This window comes from Enhydra lutris, unplaced genomic scaffold, assembly GCF_002288905.1.
Source record: "Enhydra lutris kenyoni isolate GAN:26980312 unplaced genomic scaffold, ASM228890v2 scaffoldscaffold37, whole genome shotgun sequence".
Taxonomy (NCBI): domain Eukaryota; kingdom Metazoa; phylum Chordata; class Mammalia; order Carnivora; family Mustelidae; genus Enhydra; species Enhydra lutris.
In genome coordinates this window covers 30,917,978-30,941,720 of record NW_019154121.1, presented here as the reverse complement: position 1 = coordinate 30,941,720, position 23,743 = coordinate 30,917,978, and the positions used below count along the sequence as shown (strand labels likewise).

The following is a 23,743-nucleotide window of genomic DNA, read 5'->3' as shown; positions in this document are numbered from 1 at the left end:
TTGTATTCTTTTTTTTTTAAATTATTATTAACATATAATGTGTTGTTTCGGGAGTACAGGTCTGTGACTCATCAGGCTTACACACTTCCCAGCACTCCCCACAACACACACCCTCTCCGATGTCCATCCCTGGTCACCATCCCCCTCCCAAACCCTCCCCCACCCTCCCCCCAGAACGCTCAGTTTGTTCCCTGAGATTAAGAGTCTCTCATGGTTTGTCTCCCTCTCTGGTTTCCTCTGTTCCTTTTGTATTCTTGGTGGTGGGAACAAGCAGCTCTAGAAAACTGACTTCAGAACAAGGGCAGCGTCAGGCTGGGCGGTCCGCCAGCCTCTGGCACCCACAAGCGCCCGGCTCTCCGCGGTGATGACGGTGCCGGGGGCTCCAGAGAACGCTGTCATTCTCGGGAGGCGCGGGCTGAGGCTTTAGGAGCAGAGTGTCCCGATGTGCACATTTGCCGAGGAGTCCGGCACAGCGCGCAGGCGAGTGTGAACGCACGGGGATGGACATACAAACAGGAGAAAAGGACAGCCTGGCCACCAAAAGCACAGGAGGAGGATGTGACAAAGTAAAATGGGAGGGGTGGCCCATAATGAATGACTTTCTAGAAAGAACACTTTTTAAAACACTCCTGATCATTTTCACTCTGGCCCAGGCTGAAGGCTGTCCTGGCTTTCTGTCCGGCTCCGCCGCTCCCCAGGGCAGGGCCTTGGCGGGGTCCCTGCTGGAGCACACGGGGTGGGGGGAGTGGGGACGGCGTAGCACGTTGGGGGCAGGCGATCTTCAGGGAAAGGGTGGGAAAGCGTTGCCTTGATAACCCGTGAAGGTCAGTGGCTCATATATCCTTGTTTGGACACGCTCGAGGTCAAACCTGCTGGGCTGTGGCGGCCTGTGGGCACACACAGGACATTGTTTCCCGAGCCCGTGCGGCCCTCGCTGTGTCTGACATCACCTCTGCACCCTCGGAGCTCCCGAAGCCAGGCCCCATTTCCCTTTCATCATCTTATCGCGCAAACATAATTTTTCATCATTTATCCAGCTGAGCTCAAGATAAATGTCCCTTTCTGGTGACCTCGACCCCGCGGTGGCCAGCTCCCTCTGCCAGCATCGTCCACGCAGCACAAGGCAGAGAACCTCAAGGGTGGGAAAAAGGGAAGCGCGGCTCCCCAGACTCAGATCACTCGGGGAAAACCCGTGTTCTCCCGACCGTCGGTAACTGTCCGGATCGCACAGCGAGCCGCTGTCCCCAGGATGTGTCTCTGACCAGCTCTAGACAACCCCAAAACCAATCCTGCAGCCGGTGGTGTTCTCGGCCCTTGGGCCCCCGACTCCCTGTGGGGTTCCACCTCCAGGGGCTGTGTCTGAGCCGCCCTGACCCCCGTGGGTTCCCGGGCGCCAGAGGCCGAGCTGCCCTCTCCCCCACGTGCCTCCGAAACGCCTCCCTCACTGCGGCAGCTGCGCTGGCCCGGGTGCGGCCACCTGGCCGGGAAGGTCACAGGAGCCCACTAACGGCCCATCCTCTGTCCCCAACATGCCCACCTGCCCAACCAGAGACGGGCTTCGTCTGTCAACGTTTTTGAAACCCAACTTCAGGCACTTAGTCTCCTCAATGATCCCCTGATGGTCTGCTGTCACCGACCAAACCCCACGTCCTCCTCGTGGAGACTGGGGCCCTTCGGTCAGGCTCCACGTGCACCGTGGGCCTGCCACGTCCGGGGCCAGGCCACAGCAGGGCTCTGTGCCTGGGCAGCCGCGCCGGGAGCCCCCCCACAACGCCCTGCTCAGCTCTTCCCAGGGGCAGCTCTCCGTCGCTGTCCCTCGGGCATGACTGGCTGCTCGCCTCACACGTCTGGGGCACGGCCACCACGGGGCCTGCTGCTCAGACTTCAGGCAGGTCTCGGGGCTCAGGGGCTCCCCAGGCTCGGCTCACCGTGTGGCACCGGCAGGCCCCCAGGGAGCGCAGAACGGGACCAACCATCCACACTCCGAGGGGCCGCCGTCGCAGAGGCTCGGAGCGGATGTCAGAGCCCCCCGCGCACCCCCGGCCACGCGAACAAACATGCCCGCGCGGTTCGAGAGCGGAAGTGTCTTCGCAGGGCGGGGAGCTCGGAGAGGAACCGTCCACAGCCGCACCCGCCACAGCCTGCGTTAGGAGCCGGGAGTGGGCGCCGTGCGCTCTGGCATCGGGGACAGGGTGCCCAGACAAGGGATAAGCTCAAGCGAAGGATTTCAAGGGCCCCGCGGCAGGTCGAGGGTCAGGCAGGGCGTTCTGCGGGGCTCAGGGCCTGGCACGTTGCCCCGCTCGCAGCCTTCCCTGAGGGAGACAGAACCACTCGCTGTTCCAGCAGAGACGCTCCACGAGGGACCGAGGCCCGGGAGAGCCCCGGAGGGCCACCAGGCTCCAACGCTGAGCGGCTGCTCATGGTCCCTGAGACCCCGAGAACCCCAGAGAGCGGGTGACTTCCGCCTTCCGCGGGGAGGCTGTGGTGACCGGGGCGCGGCGATGGGTTCACGCGGCTCCCACTGACGTGCGGAGGACCCGTCAGTGGCCGGGGCAGAGCCCAGCCAACCCTGGCCCGAAGCAGACCAGCTACCGCCTGCGACCCACGCCTCCCGCTGTCCCGCAGAGAAGGAACAGGAGTCGAACCTGCGTGAACGGGGAACAGCGCGAAAACCCAAGTGAAGGGACCGTGCCAGAGTTCCATCAGGGTTCGTTCCCGATTTGGTAATTAGACCAGTTCTCAGGAAACAGTCATTTAGGGAAAAGGGATGTGATGCTGCAACTTTCTCTCACGTGGCTCCTGGCCTCGCTGCTGACTGGCGACCGGCTGCGGAGACAAGCACAAGTGCGATCTGAGTGTCAGAGCGGGAAGGTGCTGGTGCCAGGAGCGCACGGGGAGTCTGGATCCCCCCCAGCCCCTGCACGAGCGCTCAACTCTCTGTGACTGGTGCCCAAGGCCACCCAGCCCACGTGTGGGCTTTGATCCTGAGGCGCTGACTGTGGCTCAGCGATCAGGAAGGAACCGGATCTCCCCTCCATCCACCCTGCTCCTCCTGCTAAGCGGGTGTCCCAAGTCCAAGGAAACCACAGAAACCCTACTGCTGTTTACATGGTAAGACCTGATTAGTTTTTGTTTTTGTTTTTTTTTACAAAAGAGGCAGAGGTGATTTGCTTAATTATTTTTGTGAAAAAGCATTATTTTAAAACTTTGAAGGATGAGTTCTGCATTATGAATGTCTTATAAAAATTCTTATTTTAAAATAATTTAAGACTTACAGAGAAGTTAAGAATATACTTTTTATAAACTTCACCCAGATCCACTACTGGTTAACATTTTGCCTCCTTTGCTTTATCTGGGTCTTTGGGCAAAGAGGGAGGGGAGGGGTGAGGGGGGACTGTACCGTTTAGGTGTAGCCCAAGCCACAGGCTAGGCAGATTTCCCTAAACTGGAAAGATAAGGTGTGCAACCAGCAAACCTGTTATTTCAAAATAAACCTTCACTGGCACTCTAAATAAAATATAAAAAATTTATTTATACATTTTAATACATTAAAAAGTTTGTTCCTTATTCTGTTTTAGAGATGAAATCCCCTAGGGACTCCCGGCCGCCTCAGTCGGTAGAACATTTGACTCCTGATCTCAGGGTCCAAGCCCCAGGCTGGATGCAGAGATTACTTAAAGGGAAAAGAAGACGAAGTCCCCTAAAAGACAAGGTCTTTTCACAAATTCTGTCAATACAATAGCGGTTCTCAACCTGCACCACAAGAAGCCCCCAAATTCCATGTATACCCAGCACCGGCCACAGTGTTTTCCAGATGCAGAATGTTACTGTAATACATCTTACTTTTTTAAGATACATTTTATTGCACATGGGATATAATAAACTATGATACTTCAGAGTTAAGTTTTACTTTATCTTTTTTTAAGATTTTATTTGTCAGAGACGGAGTACAAGCAGCGGCTGAGGAAGAGGGAGAAGCGGACTTCCTGCTGAGCAGGGAGCCTGACCCAGGACCCGATCCAGGACCCGGGACTTCGTGCATGTCCTGAGCCAGAGGCAGCTGCTTCACGGAGCCACCCGGCGCCCCACCGTAACAATTTTGAAACCCCGTATGTTTACAAGCAAATCTGAGTTCACAGTGGCTTTTGGTCAAGACACACTCACTGACAGCACACTAACACGTGATAACCCGTGACAGTTCGCTGCTATAAAGGGCTTTTACGCTGAAAAAGGAGAAATTAACGGCCGGCCGGCCATCTAATACATGCCAGACGTGGACGTCAGGAATGAAGTCACCAATTCATCCCATGGCAAAGAGACAGTTTTACTGCTTTGGTAACAAAGACAATATAAAAAGAGGATTCCGTTGACACAAGTTTATCTTCTGCAAAAAGTCAGCCTGCGCAGCCACACCCCCGACTAGGTGAGGGCCGTGTCAGGGCCCGGGGACCGTTCTTCTCAGTCTTAGCGGCTGTCCCCGCCGTCAACGGCCTGCGGGCAGGTCTGCGGGTCGTCGAGGAAGCAGGAGCCTGTGCCGAGCGCAGGTCGACGCTATCGGTAAGCCCACGGTCTCGCTCGAATGACGCACTTTTCTTCCGAGCCCGACCCCGGGACGCAGGCGGCTGTGCTGAGCCCCAGTGGAGGGGGGCACCTGCTCAGCCCCACCAGCTCCCCGCCTGACTCCGGCCCGCAGAGAAAGCGCAGGCTCCCTGCCGGTGCGCTCTGTTCCCTGCGGACGTGACTCAGGAGCAGCTGGGAGATGCGGTGCCGGGCGGCCGGCGGCGGGGCCAGCGAGCTGGGAGAGGCCAGCAGGCCGCTGTTCGTGCTCCTTGTCCGTTCAAGACTTAAACCGTTCGTTTAGGGACACACACGGAGACGCTGCCAATGTCACGTGGTCATTTCCAAACACACGCTGCTGTCGGCTCACGTACAGACGGTGTCTGAACGCCTGCGACAAAGGGGGTTTCCACAGGAGCGGCCCCCCTCGGGCCAGGGGAGCCCCCTGCGGGACAGCGCGCCACTGGCGCTGGGCAGGTGTCAATGCCCCAGAAGAGACTATTCCGTGCACACATGCTGGTAACTTTTCAATAACCTCAGGGGACACTTAACTCAAGTTCGCAGCATTTAAGACAGAGAAGCCAATTCTAAGAGCTGGAGAAGGACAGACATTCGTCGGTCACGACTGACTTTGCACAGACTCAGCCAGAGCCGACTGTACTCGTGGGGTGCGTCTGTCACTAGATGAGCGTTCACGGCTCCCAGGCGGCAGTGCTGTCCCAGTCACTTACTCCTCCCAGGACTTCGCCCAGAGGCCCACCCATCCAGCGTCTGACAGCTCTCTGGTGCCATCCGTGTTGTCGAGTAAAGCGCGGCGTGTATAGGACAGACACACATGGGACGGACACACACGGGACACGCCCCTGCACGTGGGAACCGCAGCTGAGTGCCGGCAGGAAGTTCCCGTCCACACTGCGTGGGACAGGTGTCCACAAGGCTTCGGGCAACCGCTCACCCTCCCCACACGATTGCGTTCCCAACAGTGAAATAATCCATGAGGTATCAGCTACCACATTTAACTAATGGTTTTTGGACTTTAAATCAGTCCATCAAAAAGATAAAAGACCCATCCATTTCTTTATCACTGCACCATCTAGCGGACCATTTATTAAAAATAAGGCCAACACAGGGGCGCCGGGGTGGCTCAGTGGGTTAAAGCCTCTGCCTTCGGCTCAGGTCATGATCCCAGGATCCTGGGATCGAGCCCCACATCGGGCTCTCTGCTCAGCAGGGAGCCTGCTTCCTCCTCTCTCTCTCTCTGCCTACTTGTAATCTCTGTCAAATAAATAAAATCTTTAAAAAAAAAAAAAAAAAAAAGGCCACCACACACATGATCACACGCACCCCGCCCTGTCTCTACTGGAGGACGTGCCCGTGGCCGCCTGTCCTGCCCTCCCTGCCTTCTGCCCTCCCCACTCTGGAAACAGATACGTGAGAACGTTTAAAACAGAAACACAGTATGACCTTGAATTTAAAAATTACCGGAAACATAGATCTCAAGCACAGCAGCCCGTGGCAGAGCCCTGCCACCTGCACACACGGCCAGCGGCGTAACGAGCCTTCTGGGTTTAAAAAGGGCGTTTTCAGAGAAATGAGCACGCCGCTCCGCTCCGCTTCGGGACTACATCGTCAGGGAAGCCTTGCCCTGCAGAGCCTTGGTGGAGAGGTCAGCCCTCGCCCTCAGCCGGCTGGCTGCCTCCGCGCTCGTGCTTGCCGGCGCGCCCCTCAGCAGAAAGTGGCCGATGAAGAGCTTCAGACCTTCTCTCAGCAGGCCCAGCTTCGGGCTGTCGCTCACTCTGCAAGGGGCACAGAAGTGGGCATCAGCGAGGAGCCAGCCTCCCCCGGCCCGCGGCTCCTGAGAACCTCCAACCGGGAGACGGGACCGAATGGCTTTGAAAAGCAGAATTCTCAACTAAGAGCTTAACAGCGCACTCCGCGCTTTAGAGACCGTCACTGCCAGCTGTCAGGCAGCTTCACGTTCCCCCAATCGAACGTAGAAGACACCAGCTTCAAATAAGGTACTAAGCTGTGTGTCGCGTATAATAACCTTGCTTTTTCTAAGTCAACGTAAGTGAAAATAACTTCCTTCATCTCTTCTCCACGTTTTAACAAAACAAGCTGAGAACATACCTTGAAAAAATTGAACCAAGGTCTTCAACTTCTGTTTCCATTAACACAATATATAATACTTTTCGTAAAAAGTGGACTCTGGGTTTATCCAGTTCGCCGAATTCAACTACCTAATTAGAATCAGGACAGAGAAAATAAGTCACATTTAATCAATTTTTTCAGTAATTTCAAAAAGTAGGGGCGTCTGGGTGGCTCAGCGGGTTAAAGCCTCTGCCTTCGTTCGGCTCAGGTCATGATCTCAGGGTCCTGATATGGAGCCCCGCATCGGGCTCTCTGCTCAGCAGGGAGCCTGCCCCCCCACCTCTCCGCCTACTTGTGATCTCTGTCAAATAAATAACAAAAAATCTCAATAATTTCAAAAAGTAGAGTAAAAACTCACCCACCCCTTTAAGTAAGGCTGTTTCCAGCTACAGAAGATGGAAGAGCTATGGGCGAGGCCGTGTGGCCACGGCCTCTGTGCCCTGCTGGAAGGGGCATGCACGGCACTGTCCAGGGCAACCTTCCCTGGATGGAGTTTCCGTGAATCAGGAATTTAATTCTAGAATTGAAACATACGTATCTCCAAGCCTTAAAGAAACTACGCCCTAATTAAAACCGTACATAGAAAATTTGGATCTAGAAGAAAATCACTCATATAATATATATTCCCTAAGAATCCCATATCAATTTTGGTACACTTACACAGTGGACTACAGAAGTGCTAAAATCAGAGAAGAGAATCCCAGATTTCAACGTGGCTGTGTTTCAGGCTCGTGCTGACTTACTGAACTGTGAGGGGCTATCTGGAACGTGGGGCTAGGAGACTGTCATCCACACGGAGGGGGACCGTGTGTGAAGTAAGAGGGCCGGCCATCTGCGGGAAGAGTTCCAAAGCATGCCTGTGGGCCAGAGAGGCCCCTGGGAACGGCGGGTGGTGGGAGAGCGGAGCGAGGGCTCTGGGACAAGCTTCAGGGACAGCTCCGGGTTCTAATGAACCTGGGGAATGACTGTACCCTCTTCGGTTCGGAGCTCAAAACCCAGTGAACTGAGGGCAAGATCTAGCCGCGACGAGAAGGCAGCCCCTCCACGCTTTACAGTGCTCCCGTGTTTGCAATGTGGCGTAAAGCTCAGTGGCCCAAACCTAGTCCCACACCCCGGAGAGACACACAGTGACCCCATGTCAGCGCCCTGGTGGATGGCCACATGCGCAGAAGTGGGAGATGGCGCCTGCAGTCCGTCTGCGGGTCAGGGAGCAAGAGGCACAGAAGCCCAGGCCTGTGCATTCTCTGGCCCTCAGATTCCCTCATTGTCCCCGTTTTTATGCCCAGGCCGTGGTGGTCCCGCTGTCCAGGTCTGGCGGCCACCTCCGACCCCACATGCTCTGCCTAGGTTCCCCCGTCCACTCCAGACCAACAGCACAGCATGTACATCTCACTGGCTCTGATGAGACGCAGAAACATGGCAGGGCTGGGGTCAGGGGCGGGGCACCCACCACGAAGGGAGAGGCGACCACGGAGTCCCGAACCACAGCTCACCTGCTCCTACGCCTCCCTGTCCTCCTCCCCGCTTAGCAGCAGCCAGTGGGGGATTTAGAACTAGGACCTGCACATGAAGCCAAAGTGCAAGTGAGATTCTCAGAGATGAGCAAAACAACTGTACCCATGCCTTGTTCAGAGCTACACCTACACTGCAAGCCACTCTGGCTACTTTCTAGGACGGCTAGGACGTGATAAACATACATCCCCAGTGAATTAGAATCTAAGGACGTGCGTTTTCTTGAGGTACTGGATATGAACAATCACGCTACCATTCTCATCGCTTTTAATACTTTCATCCAAGATACAAACCTTTAAAATAGAAAGCGGAAGTGATTTCGTCTTCAACAAGTGGGCTACCAGGTGAACCAAATTAGAGAAATTAGTGGCTGGCAAATTTTCCAAGTCCCGAAATTTATCCCATATGCTGAACTGGAAAGTCATCTGATGGGGGAAGAAAAAAAAGAGTTAATGCGGGCCGCTGTTAGAACAAGTCGCCAAGACGTAATCCAGACGTATTCTACTGCTCATTTACTCAGAGCGGTGTCCGAGTCAGGACGAGCCTGGAGCAACGTGGCCTCCTTCCCTGCACACACCCCTTCCTGTCCTGCCACAGTAGCTTCTTTCTGTGGTGGGTTTTCCCCTCTAATCGGCAGAAATGCTGAGAAAGATGAGAAGGCTGGTGCCATCTAAGATCAAAAAGGCACTCCCCCGGGGACGCAGGCTGCACGACACCCTCCTCTGAGACAGGAAAAGGGGTCCTGGCACTCCTTTGCCCCGTCACTTGGCCTCCATGACACCCACCTGCTCTCCCTGAGAGAGAGCCTGGCTGCGGGCATGGGTCCTGGAATCGTCCCCCTGCACACGGCACTCAGCGCAGGCTAAACGTCTCACTTGGGGTGCTCATTCTGGGTGGGCTGAGCCAGATGATGTCCAGGGAAATAGTGGAGCACAGGTGACTGGTGGGCTGCTAGTGGGCTTACCTGGAACCTTCTCTGGTATTCACAGAACTTGCCAGCCAGGAACGCGTAGAAAGGGTTGTAGGTTTTCTCTTGAAGGCAGCAATCCACGAGAACGTGAACGATCTCCCGCTCCTGCTGGTCCTTCAGCCGCAGCCTGCAACGCAGAGGACACAGAGACTGCGGGTCAATCTCTCAGGAGGGCGCACCCTGCCTGGCAGTCTGGCTCAAGGGGAAGGGAGGAGAGTAGTGGGAATCACAAGACAGGAACGGTGGGCAGGCCTGTCCTCGTGCCTGCGTACTCTGCATTTGAAGCCCATAAAGGAAAATTAGCATCCGATTTGTTGAGAAGTATTTTGTGAAGGTACACGGGTACTTTCAAAATCTTTTTACAACTAATTACAGAAACTATACCAGGAACTTTTAAATTTAGAAGTCATCAGAAACACAGCCTCAATATGAGGATTTTTTTAAAAAATATTTTTTAATTTATTCATTTGACAGACAGAGATCACAAGTAGGCAGAGCGGCAGACAGAGAGAGAGGGGGAAGCAGGCTCCCCTCTGAGCAGGGAGCCCGACGTGGGGCTCGATCCCAGGACCCTGGGATCATGACCTGAGCTGAAGGCAGAGGTTTTAACCCACTGAGCCACCCAGGTGCGCCCGATATGAGGATTTTAAGTAAATTTATAACCAACCACAGACACTGTGACTGATCAGTTGGTCAGCTGAGACTTTTAATCAAAATATACTGTAAAATGTTTCAATTTGGGCAATTTGGGACCACCAGTGGCCAGTACAGGAGCAAGACTGGACCCACAGCAGGAGGGGAGAGAGTACAGTCCAGTTGTCCCGAGCAGCATCGACCTGACCCTCTGTAAAACCAACCGTGCTGATTTCTTCGACAACATCTGATCACAGTGTCTGCACTAATGCTTACTTCAGAAGCTTCTCAAACGCGTCCAAGAAATCTTCACTTGTCATCACTGTACAGAATATGTTCCTTCTGACATCAGTGTTCATTCTCTGCTTTCGGGCGAGTTCTAGTATCTTCCCACTAACCTGAAAGAGGAGCAATTAAGATCACATCGATGTTTCAAGGAGAAGTTACTCTGATTTACTGTGGTTACCAAGTCTCTACAAGACAACACGTATGCTTCCCTGGCTTATACTGAAGACTAATTCTGAGTTACATGGAAATACACTTATGTGTGAATGCTACATCTTTATTCTCTGGTGCGCTCCCACAAGGGAAAACCGGCAATACCGGCACGTATCAGAGAGAGGAGGCCACAGCCAGAAGAGGCAGGACGAGGTGTGTCATGGGATCCTGAGACCAAAAAGGGTGATCAGGGGAAAATGAAGGAAACCTGAATAATATAGGAACTTTAGTTAATAATCAAATACCAAGAAATGAAGAATTCCGACAATCTGAAACCCAAGTCTAATGGACGGGAAGCCACACCTTGTGGGAACACCTGTCCCTCAGGACCGGCATCTGCAACCCGAGGGTTAGGATTTTCCCAGGCTCTCCTTGTTCCATTCAGCTTTTAAGTCCTTTATGTACACTATTTTGGGACTTAAAAAAACTGTTAAAAAGAAACCACAGAAATTGAGTGAAATCCTATCCCAAAACAGTAACAACTTCTGTAGGGTCTCTGAGGAAACCCATGCCTGTATGTCTCATAACCATGCAACCAACCGGGGACTCCCGCAGGGCCTGCCGCGGGACACCAGGGGGACGGTGCAGGGCTCTCATACCGTCCCCGAGGGCGGCTTCTCTGTGACCTTCTGCTGACTGTTGTCAATCATAGGGGCCCCAGTCCACGCGGACCCCACGATCCACCAGCGGCCGGTCTGCTCGGCGTTCAGGATGCCATCCCAGGAGATGCGGAGCTGAGTTTCGGCGCCCGAGCCGGCGCTGCGCACCTGAGAGAAAGGAGCAGGTGAGACACTACAGCTGGCTCACAGTCTGCACTGTAGCCACCTCGGGTGTTTTCTTTTTCTTTTTTAAAGATTTTATTTATTTGACAGAGATCACAAGTAGGCAGAGAGGCAGGCAGAGAGAGAGAGGGGGAAGCAGGCTCCCTGCTGAACAGAGAGCCTGATGTGGGACTCGATCCCAGGATCCTGGGATCATGACCTGAGCCAAAGGCAGAGGCTTTAACCCCATGAGCCACCCGGGCACCCCCTGGAACTCTTTTTTTAAAAGGATTTATTTACTTTAGAGCAAGAGAGTGCAGGCGCCAGCAGGGGGAGGAGCAGAGGGACAGAGACTCTGAAGCTGCCTCCAACTGCTCCCGACGTGATCTCACCACCCCGAGATTGCGACCTGAGCTGCAACCAGGAGTCAGCTGCTCAACCGACGGAGCCCCCCAAGCGCCCTCTTGGAATGATTACTAACCAGACATGGCACCTGACTTCCAGCTCTGACCGCCTTCAGTTTCACAACGAGCCCATGTGGACAGGGGAGCTCACCAGGGGCACCGGGGCAGCTCCGTCGCTCAAGCCTCTTGACTTCAGCTCAGGTCATGAACCCAGGGTTCTGGGATCGAGCCCTGCATCAGCTCCCTGCTCAGCGGGAAGCCTGCTTCGCCCTCTACCCTACCCTCTGCTTGTTCTCTAACAAATAAAATGTTGAAAAAAGAAAAGAGCCTCACCAACGCTCTCTGTAACTTCCTGAGCTTCTCCACAGGCTCAGGGTCATAGCCCGGGATCTTCCGCACGTCATTGTTCTTCAGCGCCAACATGGTCTCCAGCATAAACCGAACCTGTAAGGAAACAAAACAGAAGAAACCACGGTTTCAGAGCCCCAACAACAGACCCTCTATTCTGGGAAGAGCCACATCGGCCACATACAAGGTCGCTGCTGCTGACGGTAAACCGGTGATGGTTTTCTGGGGAGAGAGTCGCCAACATGAACCTCTTGCTCAGGACCACATCTCAATACGACTGTGCCACCTGGCCTCCGCCGGGACCCTGAGCACCCCGAAATCTGACGTCTTCTCCTCCGCCCCCATCACCTCTGACCCACCCCCGGTGTCCATCACGCCCCCGTGGTCTTAGTTCTGCTGTATTCCAACTTCTTCCCCGTGCCTGTCCTTTTTACCTTTTTAACTTTCAAAACTGAAAATATCCTAATTAGGAAAAGTTGCGAGAACGATAAAAAAGAATTTCTGCATACCCCCCTCTGAGCTTCTCCCCACCACCACCTACTTACCTCTACCTAACCCGCCCAATGCAAAGCTCCCGTTTAACAGCGCACCCTGCTCACAGTCGGGGTGTGCAGCTGCCATGGTCAACGTCAGAACATCTTCATCATCCCCAGAAAGAAACTCCACGCCCACTATGGGCACTCCCCATCTCCCCAACCCCAGGCAACAGAGGCTCCTTCCTGCCTCTGCTGTCTTCTGTGTTTTAAACTTGGCCTCAGAGCATTCAACCCAGGAACAAGTGCTTCCTTGGGACACTCTGGGACCAGGCTCCAGGAGCCTCGTCCTGCTCTCCCTCCCCTAAACAACGCAGCTGAATGCCGGCGCTCCGTCCGCTCCCCACTGGACCCCAGCGCTCCCCAGCCTGTGCAGCTCTTGGGATCGCACCCCTTCGTGGGTGACCCCAGCACCTCATTTCAGGATTTCCGAAGCAGCCTGTCTTTCCTCCTGAGTCTGTCTCATTCTACTGTCCTGCCATCCACCAAGGGTAACCCTGGCCCTGCCTGTCCTTCATACTGCTTCTCCCGCCAGCCCACGCCATCTGCTCACTCCTACCTCCTAACCCCACAGCCACTGCTGCTATGCTAAGGTTCCCTGCCAGAGTCCAAGGTGGCCTCTCCCTGCCCTGCCCTCCTCCCCCTCTTCTTGGTGTGGTCGAAGTGCCATGGAAACAGCATACATCATTTACCTGGCTCAGAACCATCTGTGCCTCTAGGATAAAATCCCAGGCCCCTGAAAAGGTTCACAAGGCCTCTTGAGGCCAGCCTCCGCCCGCCCCTCCTGCCCTGCTCCCCTGCGGGCTCCCAACACCAATACTTCTCGTTTCTAAAGTGACATCCTCTCCTCTCTTATAGGCTTCCCACGGCTCGCCTGTGCCTCTCAAGCAACTGGCAGATGAGGTAGGAAGCACAATCAGCCCCCACTTCCTCGATGGGGAAACCAAGGCTTGGAAGACTCAGGGCCCATCGTTGTTAAGCAGCAGGGCGGAAATCCAAAAGCGCTGACGCCTGAGGCCCGTGCCATAGCCTTCCTCAGGAAAACGCTTTCTGAATGGATAAATGTTAAAGAAACTGATTCTTAAATTCACAGAATATCTGAGTCCTTAGAAGAAAAATAGTTCTTTCACATTCTGGTGATAAAGCCACAAAACCCGATGAGGCAAAAAACAATGGGGATCGTGAAGAAATTACATGTGATTTTACCCCAAACACTTATTTTTAAGCTCTGGTCAGCGTGTGAGCACCCGGGCACTCAGGAGCAGGTCAGGCTTACCCTGGTCTGGTCCTGGAACTTGCCGCTGGCCGCGCTGGCTTTGGCCTGGGCCTCCACGATCAGTTCCTTGAGTGACAGAGCATCATCTTTTCTCAACGAGAAGCCCACGGTTTTCAGCATTAACAGGGTCAGTTCAATATCTTTTTCTGTGAAAGTCCCAATAAGCTTCTTCAAAATGTCAAAAACCAGGCAAGCGTGCACCACGTGGAAGTTATACAAATGCGCGATGATGGTGAGCAGGTTCTCGCACTCCTTCCCTTCGCCTCCGTTCTTATAGACGGCGTCAAACCTCTTCACCACGGCCTCCAGAAAGTGAGCACCGACCTGGACAAAGACAGCAGAGAGAGTGTCACTGTGAACACGTAAAAGTCAAACATTAGAAAGGTCTTCGCAGAGATCCTTCTTCCTTCTTCAACAAAACTTAAATGTATGTTGAAAAAAACCAGTGTTTTTTTAAGTTAACCCACAAAGCGTACACGCAGCAAGGTATAAACTCCAACACGGCGTGAACGTTAAGCACTGAAGTCTGAACGGACAGCATGAGGCCGCAGTGACCGACGACATAAGGCGACCTGCTGTGGCTCCCAAACCCCGAAGAACGTCCTCTGGTCTTTAAAATCAACAAGGTCCTGTTTTTGGCCAACAGCATTCTGACGCCTTAAAAAACGAAAATTATTAAAACTGTCAAGAACACATGTACAGCTCTAGGAATGTCCTGCTGTTCGCCACCCTCGTCTCTCTGGCCTGGAGGAGGCCAGAGGGGCCTCTGGAAGGGCCAGAGGCAGGGGCTCAGCGCGGGCAGGAAGTGATGTCGGCGCACTGGCCACGGAATGAGCACTGAAACGTGGACGAGGAACCTGAGGGATACAGCCTTCTCCTCCTCCTCCAACCATCATACTGTCCAGATGCGACCTGCAGGGAGATCAGAGCTCTGCAGACAGCAAGACGAGGAACCTGAGGGATACAGCCTCCTCCTCCTCCTCCAACCATCATGCTGTCCAGACGCGACCTGCAGGGAAATCAGAGCTCCGCAGACAGCAAGACACACTCAGGCATAAAACATACTTAGGTCTGTCTTCAATCACACGAGCGGAATAATTACGTTAACATTCGTCAAAACTCTACATTCCAGGTAATATCTTCAAAATAAAATATAACCTAGTACGACTTTTACTTTTTTTAAAAAGATTTTATTTATTTGACAGAGAGAGAGATCACAGGCAGGCAGAGAGAGGAGGAAGCAGGCTCCCTGTTGATCAGAGAACCCAACGTGGGGCTCGATCCCAGGACCCTGAGATCATGACCTGAGTCGAAGGCAGAGGCTTTAACCCACTGAGCCCCCCAGGCGCCCTCGATTTTTATTTTTTAACGTGTTATTTTTTTCAGTAATCCGCACACCCATTGTGGGTGTGGTTCCATGCTGGATCCCACAGCCCCGAGATGATGGGTCGCACGCACCACTGATGGAGCCAGCCAGACCCCTTAGGGTAACACTGAAAAACAGGGAGAACATTCCTGCTGCTGCAGTTACTGAGGAACATACGTGAATTCGGGGCGCTCGGGTGACTCCGTCGTTAAGCGTCTGCCTTCGGCTCAGGCCATGATCTCAGGGTCCTGGCATTGAGTTCCATATCGGGCTTCCTGTTCAGTGGGGAGCCTGCTTCTCCCTCTGCCCCCACCCCCGACTCGTGCTCTCTGATAAGTGAATAAATAAAATCTTTAAAAAGAAAGAAAAGGTACATTAATTCTGACTTGGGGAAGTTAACACAGATCTGTGCACACCTATTTTTATTTCTAAACGACTCAGAAACAGCTCAGTAACAGACAACACGGGCTTCGTAACAGACTCTCCTTCCGTGAATTCCCGTGAGAAGGTTTTTCTCAGGGAGCTTTGGGAGGTGTAATGGCACCAGTGCTGAGGGCTCGCTGCCCGCCGGGAGAAGTGCTAGTGCGCTACTACTGCTAGTGCTATTAACTTAGGCTAGTGCGCCTCGTTAGCCAACTGCCATGACGGCTTCCCGCAGCATGAGTCATTTCAGGTGTCCTTTGTGCTCCTGGCGGAGGCGTGAATGAGAAGCAGGATCCGTAACCTCCGCTGTTCAAGTCCACGAACCCCTGCATGTTGTACGCGGCAGGGCCTGCAGCACGGACTGTCGCTCCGGCTACTGTCTCTGGAGAAGCCTCTGCAGTACGGAGCAGCAGCGTGATGCGGGACGGCAGGGGTCCCACGGAGGCTCCCTGACAATGGCAGTGGGCCCTGGCACTCCCGGGTCCCCTCCTGGTGGGACGGCGTCCAGTGACTCCGTTATACCTCACCATGAAGAGAAGGGACTCACGGTGTCTTACGTGAACACGAGGACGGCTCTTAGAAAAACAGCTGCTTCGGAAGCGAAGATTCTCCAAATCACCAGCACAGACGTCAGGGAGGAGAGTCATGTGCTCTGAAGATTTGGGGCCTGAACCTCTCTGTGTCCCGCCCAGTGCCCAGAAGGTCCTGGAACCTGCACCTTTCAAACCTCGCCCACCGTGACTGCTGCTGGACGCGAAAGCCTGGTTCCAGAGGTCGTCTGCGGAGAACAGGCAGCCCGCAGGGGCGGGACAGGCGGGAGGAGCGCCGTCCCACCTGAAAGCATCCTCCCGCATCAGGCAGAAATTAGGACGACTAACCATCCTTGCCCCAGCACTTCCTCCTGGCCACACCCCAGAACGCGCTCGCTGCCTGCAGACCGCGCTGAACCCCCCCGCGCGGGAAGACGCCGGTGCAGAGCTCCCGGTGATGGTGACCCCGTGGCAGCCCCAGGCAGCATCTCCCCGGAGGCACACCGCTGTCACTGCAGAACCTCTAGTGGCGTGAAGGCCACGGAGCCCGGCCAGTCTGTGGCTGCTAGGGAGAACCCGCACAGGCCTGCTGTGCGAGACTCAGGGAGTTCTGGGTGCAGCGGACCAAGACAATGGGGGGGGGGGCAGCGTGCTGCCAACAGCTCCAGAGCGCTCTGCGGCCGCCCACCTGCCCTCCTGGCCCTGCTGGGACCTGCGAGGATGGGCGGAAGGGGGGCACCCGTGTGCAGACCTGCCCCAGGGGCCAGGCCGTCCACCGGGTTTTGCTGCTGAGGCCCCTTCCTGGGACGAGGGTGATGAGAAGGCAAAGAAACCAAAACCTCCAGGAGAGATCCTGCCCCACAGAAAGCCCCAAAGGGTCACTGAGTCCTTCTGAGTATGAATGTCACCCGGAACTATGAGGCCCTACTCACCAATCGTCCGTTCGTTCCCAGGCCTCAGTATGAACGTGTGCGATCAGAGCGGTTTCCTCCAACGACCCTGGGACAGGCTACCCCCGCGGGAACGGAACACCGCCTGGGAGGCTGGCACTCACCATATGCAGTGACAGAAAAGGCCTTTTTTATCAGAGCCAGAGTGGGCACCACATGGCCTCCCTGGGGTGAACCCAGAGGCCGGCAAGCGAGGACAGAGCACACGACGAGCGGGGACAAGTCCTCCCTCAGTGGCAGCTCTCTGGTACCCGGCACCGTGCAGGTGCTCCCTGTGCGCTGCTCGAATGAGTCCCCACACGGGCCTGCTTCACACACCAGGGCGCGGGAAGGTCTGGGCCCACCCAGAGGGGGCGCTGGTGGCTCCAGGCCTCACCCCTGTCACGTGTCCCCCTCGCTGGCTTCAGTCTGGGTCTACCTCCCAGGCTGCTGGCCTCACTGACGAAACACTGATCTCCACCCGGCACGGACACCGGAGCAGCAAGCCCACACGCGGCACCGCGTTCAGAGAGTCTGAGACCAGTCCCTGCTGCAGGGGAAATACAAAGAAAAGACCAGAGCCTGTGCGACACACGGCCCCGGGCAGGGCGCCTACCTCGACCCCGACCGTGTGGTGAAGGGTGCTGAGCACCAGCACGGGCTCCATCACCAGCCGGCTGGGCATGGCAGTGTCGGGCGCGCAGGCGCTCAGGACGACGCCTGTCAGGGTGTCGTTCATGTCCTTCCTGCTGTGGGCCATGTACAGCTCCTCCAGCTGCCCGCTGATGGAGGCCACGCTCGGCTCGCTCAACCTGCAGACGGTGGTCAAAGCAGAGGGGCGGTGAGGCCTCACCCAGGACGGATGCATTCAGTTGATTTACATCAATGGAAGTCATTGATACTCCCGCTGCCCCGTGTCATGCACACATCTAACCCGTGAGCGGTTCTGATCTCGCCCTGGTAACCTAACGTGTACTGTGTGTCCTCGCACAGAATCCTCCCTCTCCACCTGAAGCGTGGCCCCGGCGAAGCCCACGGAGACCGTCAGGACGACACGCCACGTATAGCCTGGTCCAGCGTCCCAGGCAGAGGCAAGGAAGCAGCCTTACTTCGCACATCAGGCGTGCTGCTGGGAAAAGTGCAACGTCTCCACTTTCTGGTCTGTGGCCAGCACAAGTTCCTAGTTCCCACACGGAGAAAAGGTTGCTCCCTTGCTGCGTAGAGGGGAAGAGCGGGTAGGGTGCACAACCGCCACCTTACCCGTGCCGACACTCAGCACTTGCACAGCATGTTGGGGGAGGGTCTAGGATGTACGCTGTTCTGTTTTTGTCGTTCACTTTTTTTAGGGGTAGTTGGGGGGCTCAGTTGGTTAAGTATCTGCCTTCGACTCAGGTCATGATCCCAAGGTTCTGGGTCCGAGCCCTATATTGGGCTCCCTGCTCAGTGGGGGAGTCTGCTTCTCCCTCTCCCTCTGCCCCTTACCCCGACTTGTATGCACACATGTGCACTCCACTCCCTCTCTCAAATAAACAAATAAAATCTTAAAAAGTTTAAAAAAATATTTACTTGAGAGAGACTTCAACTGCACGTGGAAGTGAGTGCAGGGGGAGGAACAGTGGGAGAGGAAGAGAGAATGTCAAGCTGACTCCTGTGGAGTGCAGAGACTGATGTGGGGCTCGATCTCAGGACTCTGAGATCACATCCTGAGCGGGAATCAAGAGCCGGGACGCTCCACCGACTGAGCCACCCAGGCATCCAGGAAACCGTGATCTGTTTTCATTAAAAACAAAGCAGTGGGGTGTGGGAGGCGGGGTGGGGGGGTAGGTGGGGGGAGGAGAGGACTGGGTATGACCACAAAGGCTAGCAGGAGCCACGTGGTGCCGGGACGGGTCCCGCCTGCACGTGTGCGACCCGGAGGAATGAGCAAGGGGGCTGCACGCCGCATTCCTGAGCCAGAGCGCCATGCGGGGGGAGGACAGGCCCTGCCGGCCCCTGTTCCTGGGACTTCTCAGAACAACCACGTGGGCACCTGCGTGGCTTTCGGACCCTAAAGGGTTCAAAGTACCAAGTGGAAAAGGTGGGCTTCCTGCTTTTCAGGGTACAGATCACAGGAACAGAGAGGGGCAGACCAACCACCATGCCCCCTCCCCCATCGCTTACAGTCTAATTCCAGGCAAAGTTTCTGTAACTTTAGGAAACACACGAGCTCTTGGCACGGCTCGGGATGGCAATGGGTGAGTTACCTGTTGATCAGACCTTTGACGTGTTTCTGCAGCCTCTCCAGGCTCTCCCTCTGACCACTCGCTGTTTCCTCAGCTTGCCTCACGTGAGGGGGGATGTGCTCGCCCTGGTCTTCACAGAGACTCTGCTTGAAAGGACAGAATTACAAAAAGTTTACGTCAACAAGTTCCTCTTCTCTGCTTGCTATGTTCACGTTTCCGCCGTAGAGTCCCAAGGACCGCCGGAAGCTGTAACGACCAACCACCGAGGCTTAACGCCCCTCAGAAATGTGCTGAGCGCCGTGGGGAGTCCTGAGTGGGGGTCACTGCTGCCCGGAGGGTCAGCATCTTCTCTGCCTTGTGACTTCAGGCCGGCCGCACCTGAGCCCTCCATCCTGCACGAGCCCAGGCTTCCCTGACAGCCCGCCCAGCAGCTCACATGCACATCGATCCCGTGCACCCCAAGTCTGGAGGGAGAGTGTCCTAAAGTGACTCCAATCTCGTCCAAAGCATCTACGGACACGTGGCAGAATCCGCCCGGCACTCACTATCCCTAGGTCCGCCACGCGGGGGCTACACGTCACTACTCTGACCCACACTCCCCGGGGCCCCGAGTGGGCTCTGGGAGACAAACACGGCGGCATGATCCACGCCGTCAGGGGGTTACGCGGGACTGGGGAAACCACATTTATGCACCCAGAAACCGCGGCTCTCGTGACCCCCGTGAGCTCAGGCCGCACGTGAACAGACCTTCACAGGCTGTGAAAGCAAAGCCAGGACGCGACCGAGGCTCTCGGAGAGGGCGCAGACCACCACACACCTGCGCGGGGCACATGCCGGGGCAGAAAGCGGTCACCGCGAGACGTGCGCAAGAACGTGCGTGCGGTCCCGACTTCCCCTCCAGCTGCCGGCTGAGGGCACCGTGTGAACAGCGAGGCGCAGCCCGGGAAGGCCTCGCTGCTCTGCCCTGGATCCTGACTCCATCTTCGGTGCACGACCCTACCCCAGGGAGCGCGTCCGATCGGCTGTTTCGGATGCGCCGCGGGAGCAGCCGGACGGGAAAAGGAGAAGGACTCGGGGAGGGCAGAGCCGCAGCGGTGCTGCAGGCCTCCCGCACCTCGGCGGCCGGAACAAAGGGGGCGGGGGTCCAAGTTGGCTTCGGACACCGAGCGGAGAGTCCACCTTAGCACAACCAGGGGGCGGCCACCAGCTTTCTGGGATGAAAAGATCTTTAAGGATGTTTTCTCCCGGAGCTGCTCTATGTGGGATTACAAACACAACAACCCGATTCGCCACACGTTGGCTGGACAAGTGCCAGCACCTCGGCGGGCCGCCTCGGCCCCAGTCTTGCCACCCCCTCCCTTCAGGCAGAAGGCAGAGAACCGAGCTCCCACCGACCTGGTCCGCTGCGTCAGAGTCCTCCGGGGCAGGCTCCCTCCTTCCGTCGGCGAAACGGACTCTCCTTTCGCTCCTTCCGCCCGCGGCTCGCCCTTGCGGGGCTTGTTGCCCGTCGTCGTCCACGTCCGCTTCCTCGGTCTCTGCTCCGGTTTCTGCTCCCGGCCGGCCCTCTTCTTCCTCACCCTCGTGCGGCCCTTCGCCCTCGGTGCCGCTGTCGGGCAGCGTCTGTCCAGCGTCCTCCTCCTCCTCCTCGTCCTCCGCACGGCCGCCTTCGCACCAGCCGCCGTTGTGTCCGGGCTCCAGGGCCCCCAGGAGGTAGTCGAGCCCATCCCGGGCGAAGCTGAGCGGCACGGAGCTCCCGCCGCCCTTCCTCTTGCGCTTGTTCAAGCCGAGGCGCCGCTCCAGCTTCCGGATCTCCCGGTCCTCCTCCTCGTTGGCCGCCAAAAGTGCTCGTTTTCGAGCGGCAGCGGCGGCTGCAGAGGGCCTGGGGGTCCCGGGGGGACCTCTGGGCTCGGGGCGGGCCCGGGCGCCCTTGGCCTGGGGAGGTCGCAGCCCCTCCGGCGGCGGCGGGGCCCGACAAGGAGACGGCCGACCGCCCGCCCCCGCCGCCCCCGCCTCCCGGCAGCCTCTCGTTCCCCCGGCTCCGCCGCCGCCGCCGCCCGCACGCGGGCCCTGCGCGAGCCCCGCAGTCCTCCGCAGCCGGCGCGCCTTCCTCAGGTGCCGCTTCTCCTTCCTCAGCTCCCTGCGGCTTTTCCTCCCGCCCGGCCGCACGCGCCCGCCCGTCGGGGGCCCCGCGGCGCCGCCGGGGATCTCACCCTCGGAGCTCGCCTGCACGAACTCCTCCACCGCGAGCTTTAGCCGCTTCAGGGCCCCCTCGGTGCCATCCCCCGGCCCGCGGCGTACCCCGCGCCCGTGCTGCCTGTGGGGTCCCCGCCCCCGGCGGCCGAGCCGGCGCGCCGCTCCAGCGCTCGCGGACGCCGCCATTTTCCCCGGCTGCTCCTACGCCGACTTCCGGTCGGGGCGGGACTTCCGGACAGAGCGGGCGCTGTGCGGGGCAGACCGGCGCCCCCTGCTGGCGGGAGGGCGGCAGCGCAGGGAACCGCCCGGGAACGAACAGCACCTGCTCTCGGAGCCGTGTGCGGAGCTCACAAATACGTGCTCATCTAATGCAGGACACCTTACCGCTCGCGGTGAAGAGGCCTCTTGGCGACCTGCCGCAGGAGTAGGCGTCGTTGTCTGCAGTGGGTGACTCTTCAGACGCGCTTGCATCTCCGCATCCGTAGGGAGAATATTAGTGCTGTTTTCTGTGCATTTTACCGGGAAACTTCAGCCGAGCTTGTTGTTCTGAAAGTTGCTTCTCTCACTCAGCCTCAGGCCTCGGATCTCCCACGTGCCGCGCAGCGGCTCACCTCATTGTTTGGTAGGGTGGCCTGGCTTCCTGGGGTGCCGTTCCATGGTTTCTCTATCGGTACACCTGCCTGGGGAGCAAGCATCCCTGACCGCCAGAGGCTGGGAACGTGGCCTTATTGGAAATAGGGTCTGTGCAGCTGTAATCAAGAGGAGGTTACACCTGGAGCGAATATAACACTGTATCTTAGTTATCCTTCAGTTAAAAAAAAAAAAAAAAAAAAAGGTAAGAGGAGGTTTTCCTGGATTTCCTAGCGGGAAGTTGGGACGCACGGGGAGAGGGTCACAAAGAAGCAGCTATACGCCAGGGAGCGCCAAGATTTGCGGGAACCGGAGGAGCTGGAGGAGTTCTGGAACAGATTCTCTGCTTGAGCCCCGGGAAGAAAGCAGCCCGGCCTGCACCTCAGTTTCCCACGTCCAGCTTCAGGACGGAGATGAGGAATTCCTGCTGTTGAGGAAACGAGTACAGCCCATGGGAAGGAGGCACGTGGAAGCACCCAGGGCCTGCTGGTGAGCAGGAAGGAAAAGCTTTGGAAAGAAAGGACAAGAGTCACAACCAAATAAAAGTTCAGAACTCAGGGTGCTCAGCAGCCCGGGCTCTGGGGCTGGGGTTCAAACCCTCACCTCTCCGCTTCCCAGCTGTGTGAACTCACGGAGTCTCAGTTTATCTGCAAAATGGGCGGATGATAGTGCCACGCACCGGGCTGTTGTAAAGGCGAACGGAGTTTTACAAAGTAACTTCCTCGTTTCGTTTTCATGGTGCAATTTGCTTCCCTCTTGCTGTCCCCCAGGGCCTCTGCCAGGCTCTCCGTCATCAGTCTGTCCCATCCTCACCCTTGTCTGATGCTGCTAGTGGTCTCCTTTCTCATCTTTATTTGGGGCTGCGGTGCTCCCCATGCCTACCTGTGAGGGCTTGTTCTCCTGGGCTACAGACACTGGGAGTGAATGTGTCGAAGGCTGAAGGTAGGAGCCTTCAGGGCGGAGAGACGCCGTGTTGTCAGCTGGTGCAGGTCACCAAGCTCCTAGAGAAAAGTGTCAGGGGAGGCAGGGTCCCCCGGGGGCAGCTCCAGTCCTGGGGGTCTGGGGCTCAGGAGCAGGTGCATGAGGTGCTGGCCTACCACTGCTTTCCTGGGTGCCTGCCCTCCCCGGCCCTGGCCGTGCCCAAGGGTGAAGCAAGAGCGGGGATGAGAAAGCTTGTCTCTGTGTCCTCACCTCCAGGCTCTTCTGGGCTCTGGCTTCTGCTGTCATGCCCTGGGATCCGTGCTCCCCTCTTGTTGAATAATTTCTTGGATACTCACTGGGGAGAGGGAGCCAGAGACGCTTGTTTCTAACCCATTTTGACAGGACCCAAATGAATCAAATCCATTCACTGATACAGAGTCCTGCGGGGGGGGGGGGGCGGTTGGGCATGTCGTCACTTGAGCCATTGGTGTCCATGACCTCCCAGATCATCGGGCGTTTGTGAATCATTCTGAGCCCTGGGCTGGCCCTGGCTTCCTTATCGAGGAGGTTCTGTTCTGATGCCACGGATTCTAAGACTCCAGGAGGGACCGATGTGGGTAAATCTTGAAACCCTAAAGTGAGGGAGGCCTTTGGCATTTTTTTCTGGCTGCTTCTCACTTGGAGGAGCTCTGTTCCAAACCAGCAAACCGCCTCAGCCCCACTGGAAAGGAGGCTCTTCTTCCCCAGTGAGAGTAGCTGGGGGCAGGGCAAGCAGCGGCTTCACCGTCTTGTTGCCAAGACGAGGAATGAAAGCGTAAAACCATCCATTAATGGCACGGGGCCCACACAACAAGGGTCCCGAGCAAGTGGTAGCAGCAGGTGCTGG

General features: G+C 56.5%; 1 protein-coding gene across 2 annotated transcripts; it reads right to left on the bottom strand.

Annotated features, from left to right (window-relative positions):
* Positions 1 to 5,879: 5,879 nt before the first annotated feature.
* Positions 5,880 to 22,807, bottom strand: LOC111154415 (nucleolar protein with MIF4G domain 1). Of its 2 annotated transcripts, none has more exons than XM_022513993.1 (11): positions 20,509 to 22,807; positions 19,135 to 19,259; positions 17,508 to 17,703; positions 13,644 to 13,967; positions 11,820 to 11,930; positions 10,921 to 11,088; positions 10,100 to 10,221; positions 9,185 to 9,317; positions 8,514 to 8,645; positions 6,688 to 6,797; positions 5,880 to 6,353 (listed from the first exon to the last, which is right to left on the bottom strand). In XM_022513993.1, the coding sequence occupies exons 1-11, from the start codon at positions 21,490 to 21,492 to the stop codon at positions 6,179 to 6,181; spliced, it is 2,580 nt and encodes an 859-aa protein (XP_022369701.1). In that variant the 5' UTR covers positions 21,493 to 22,807; the 3' UTR covers positions 5,880 to 6,178. The 2 variants fall into 2 exon arrangements, with proteins under 2 accessions (XP_022369701.1, XP_022369702.1); XM_022513994.1 differs by having other exon boundaries at positions 19,135 to 19,256; positions 20,509 to 22,806.
* Between the last annotated feature and the right edge of the window lie 936 nt (positions 22,808 to 23,743).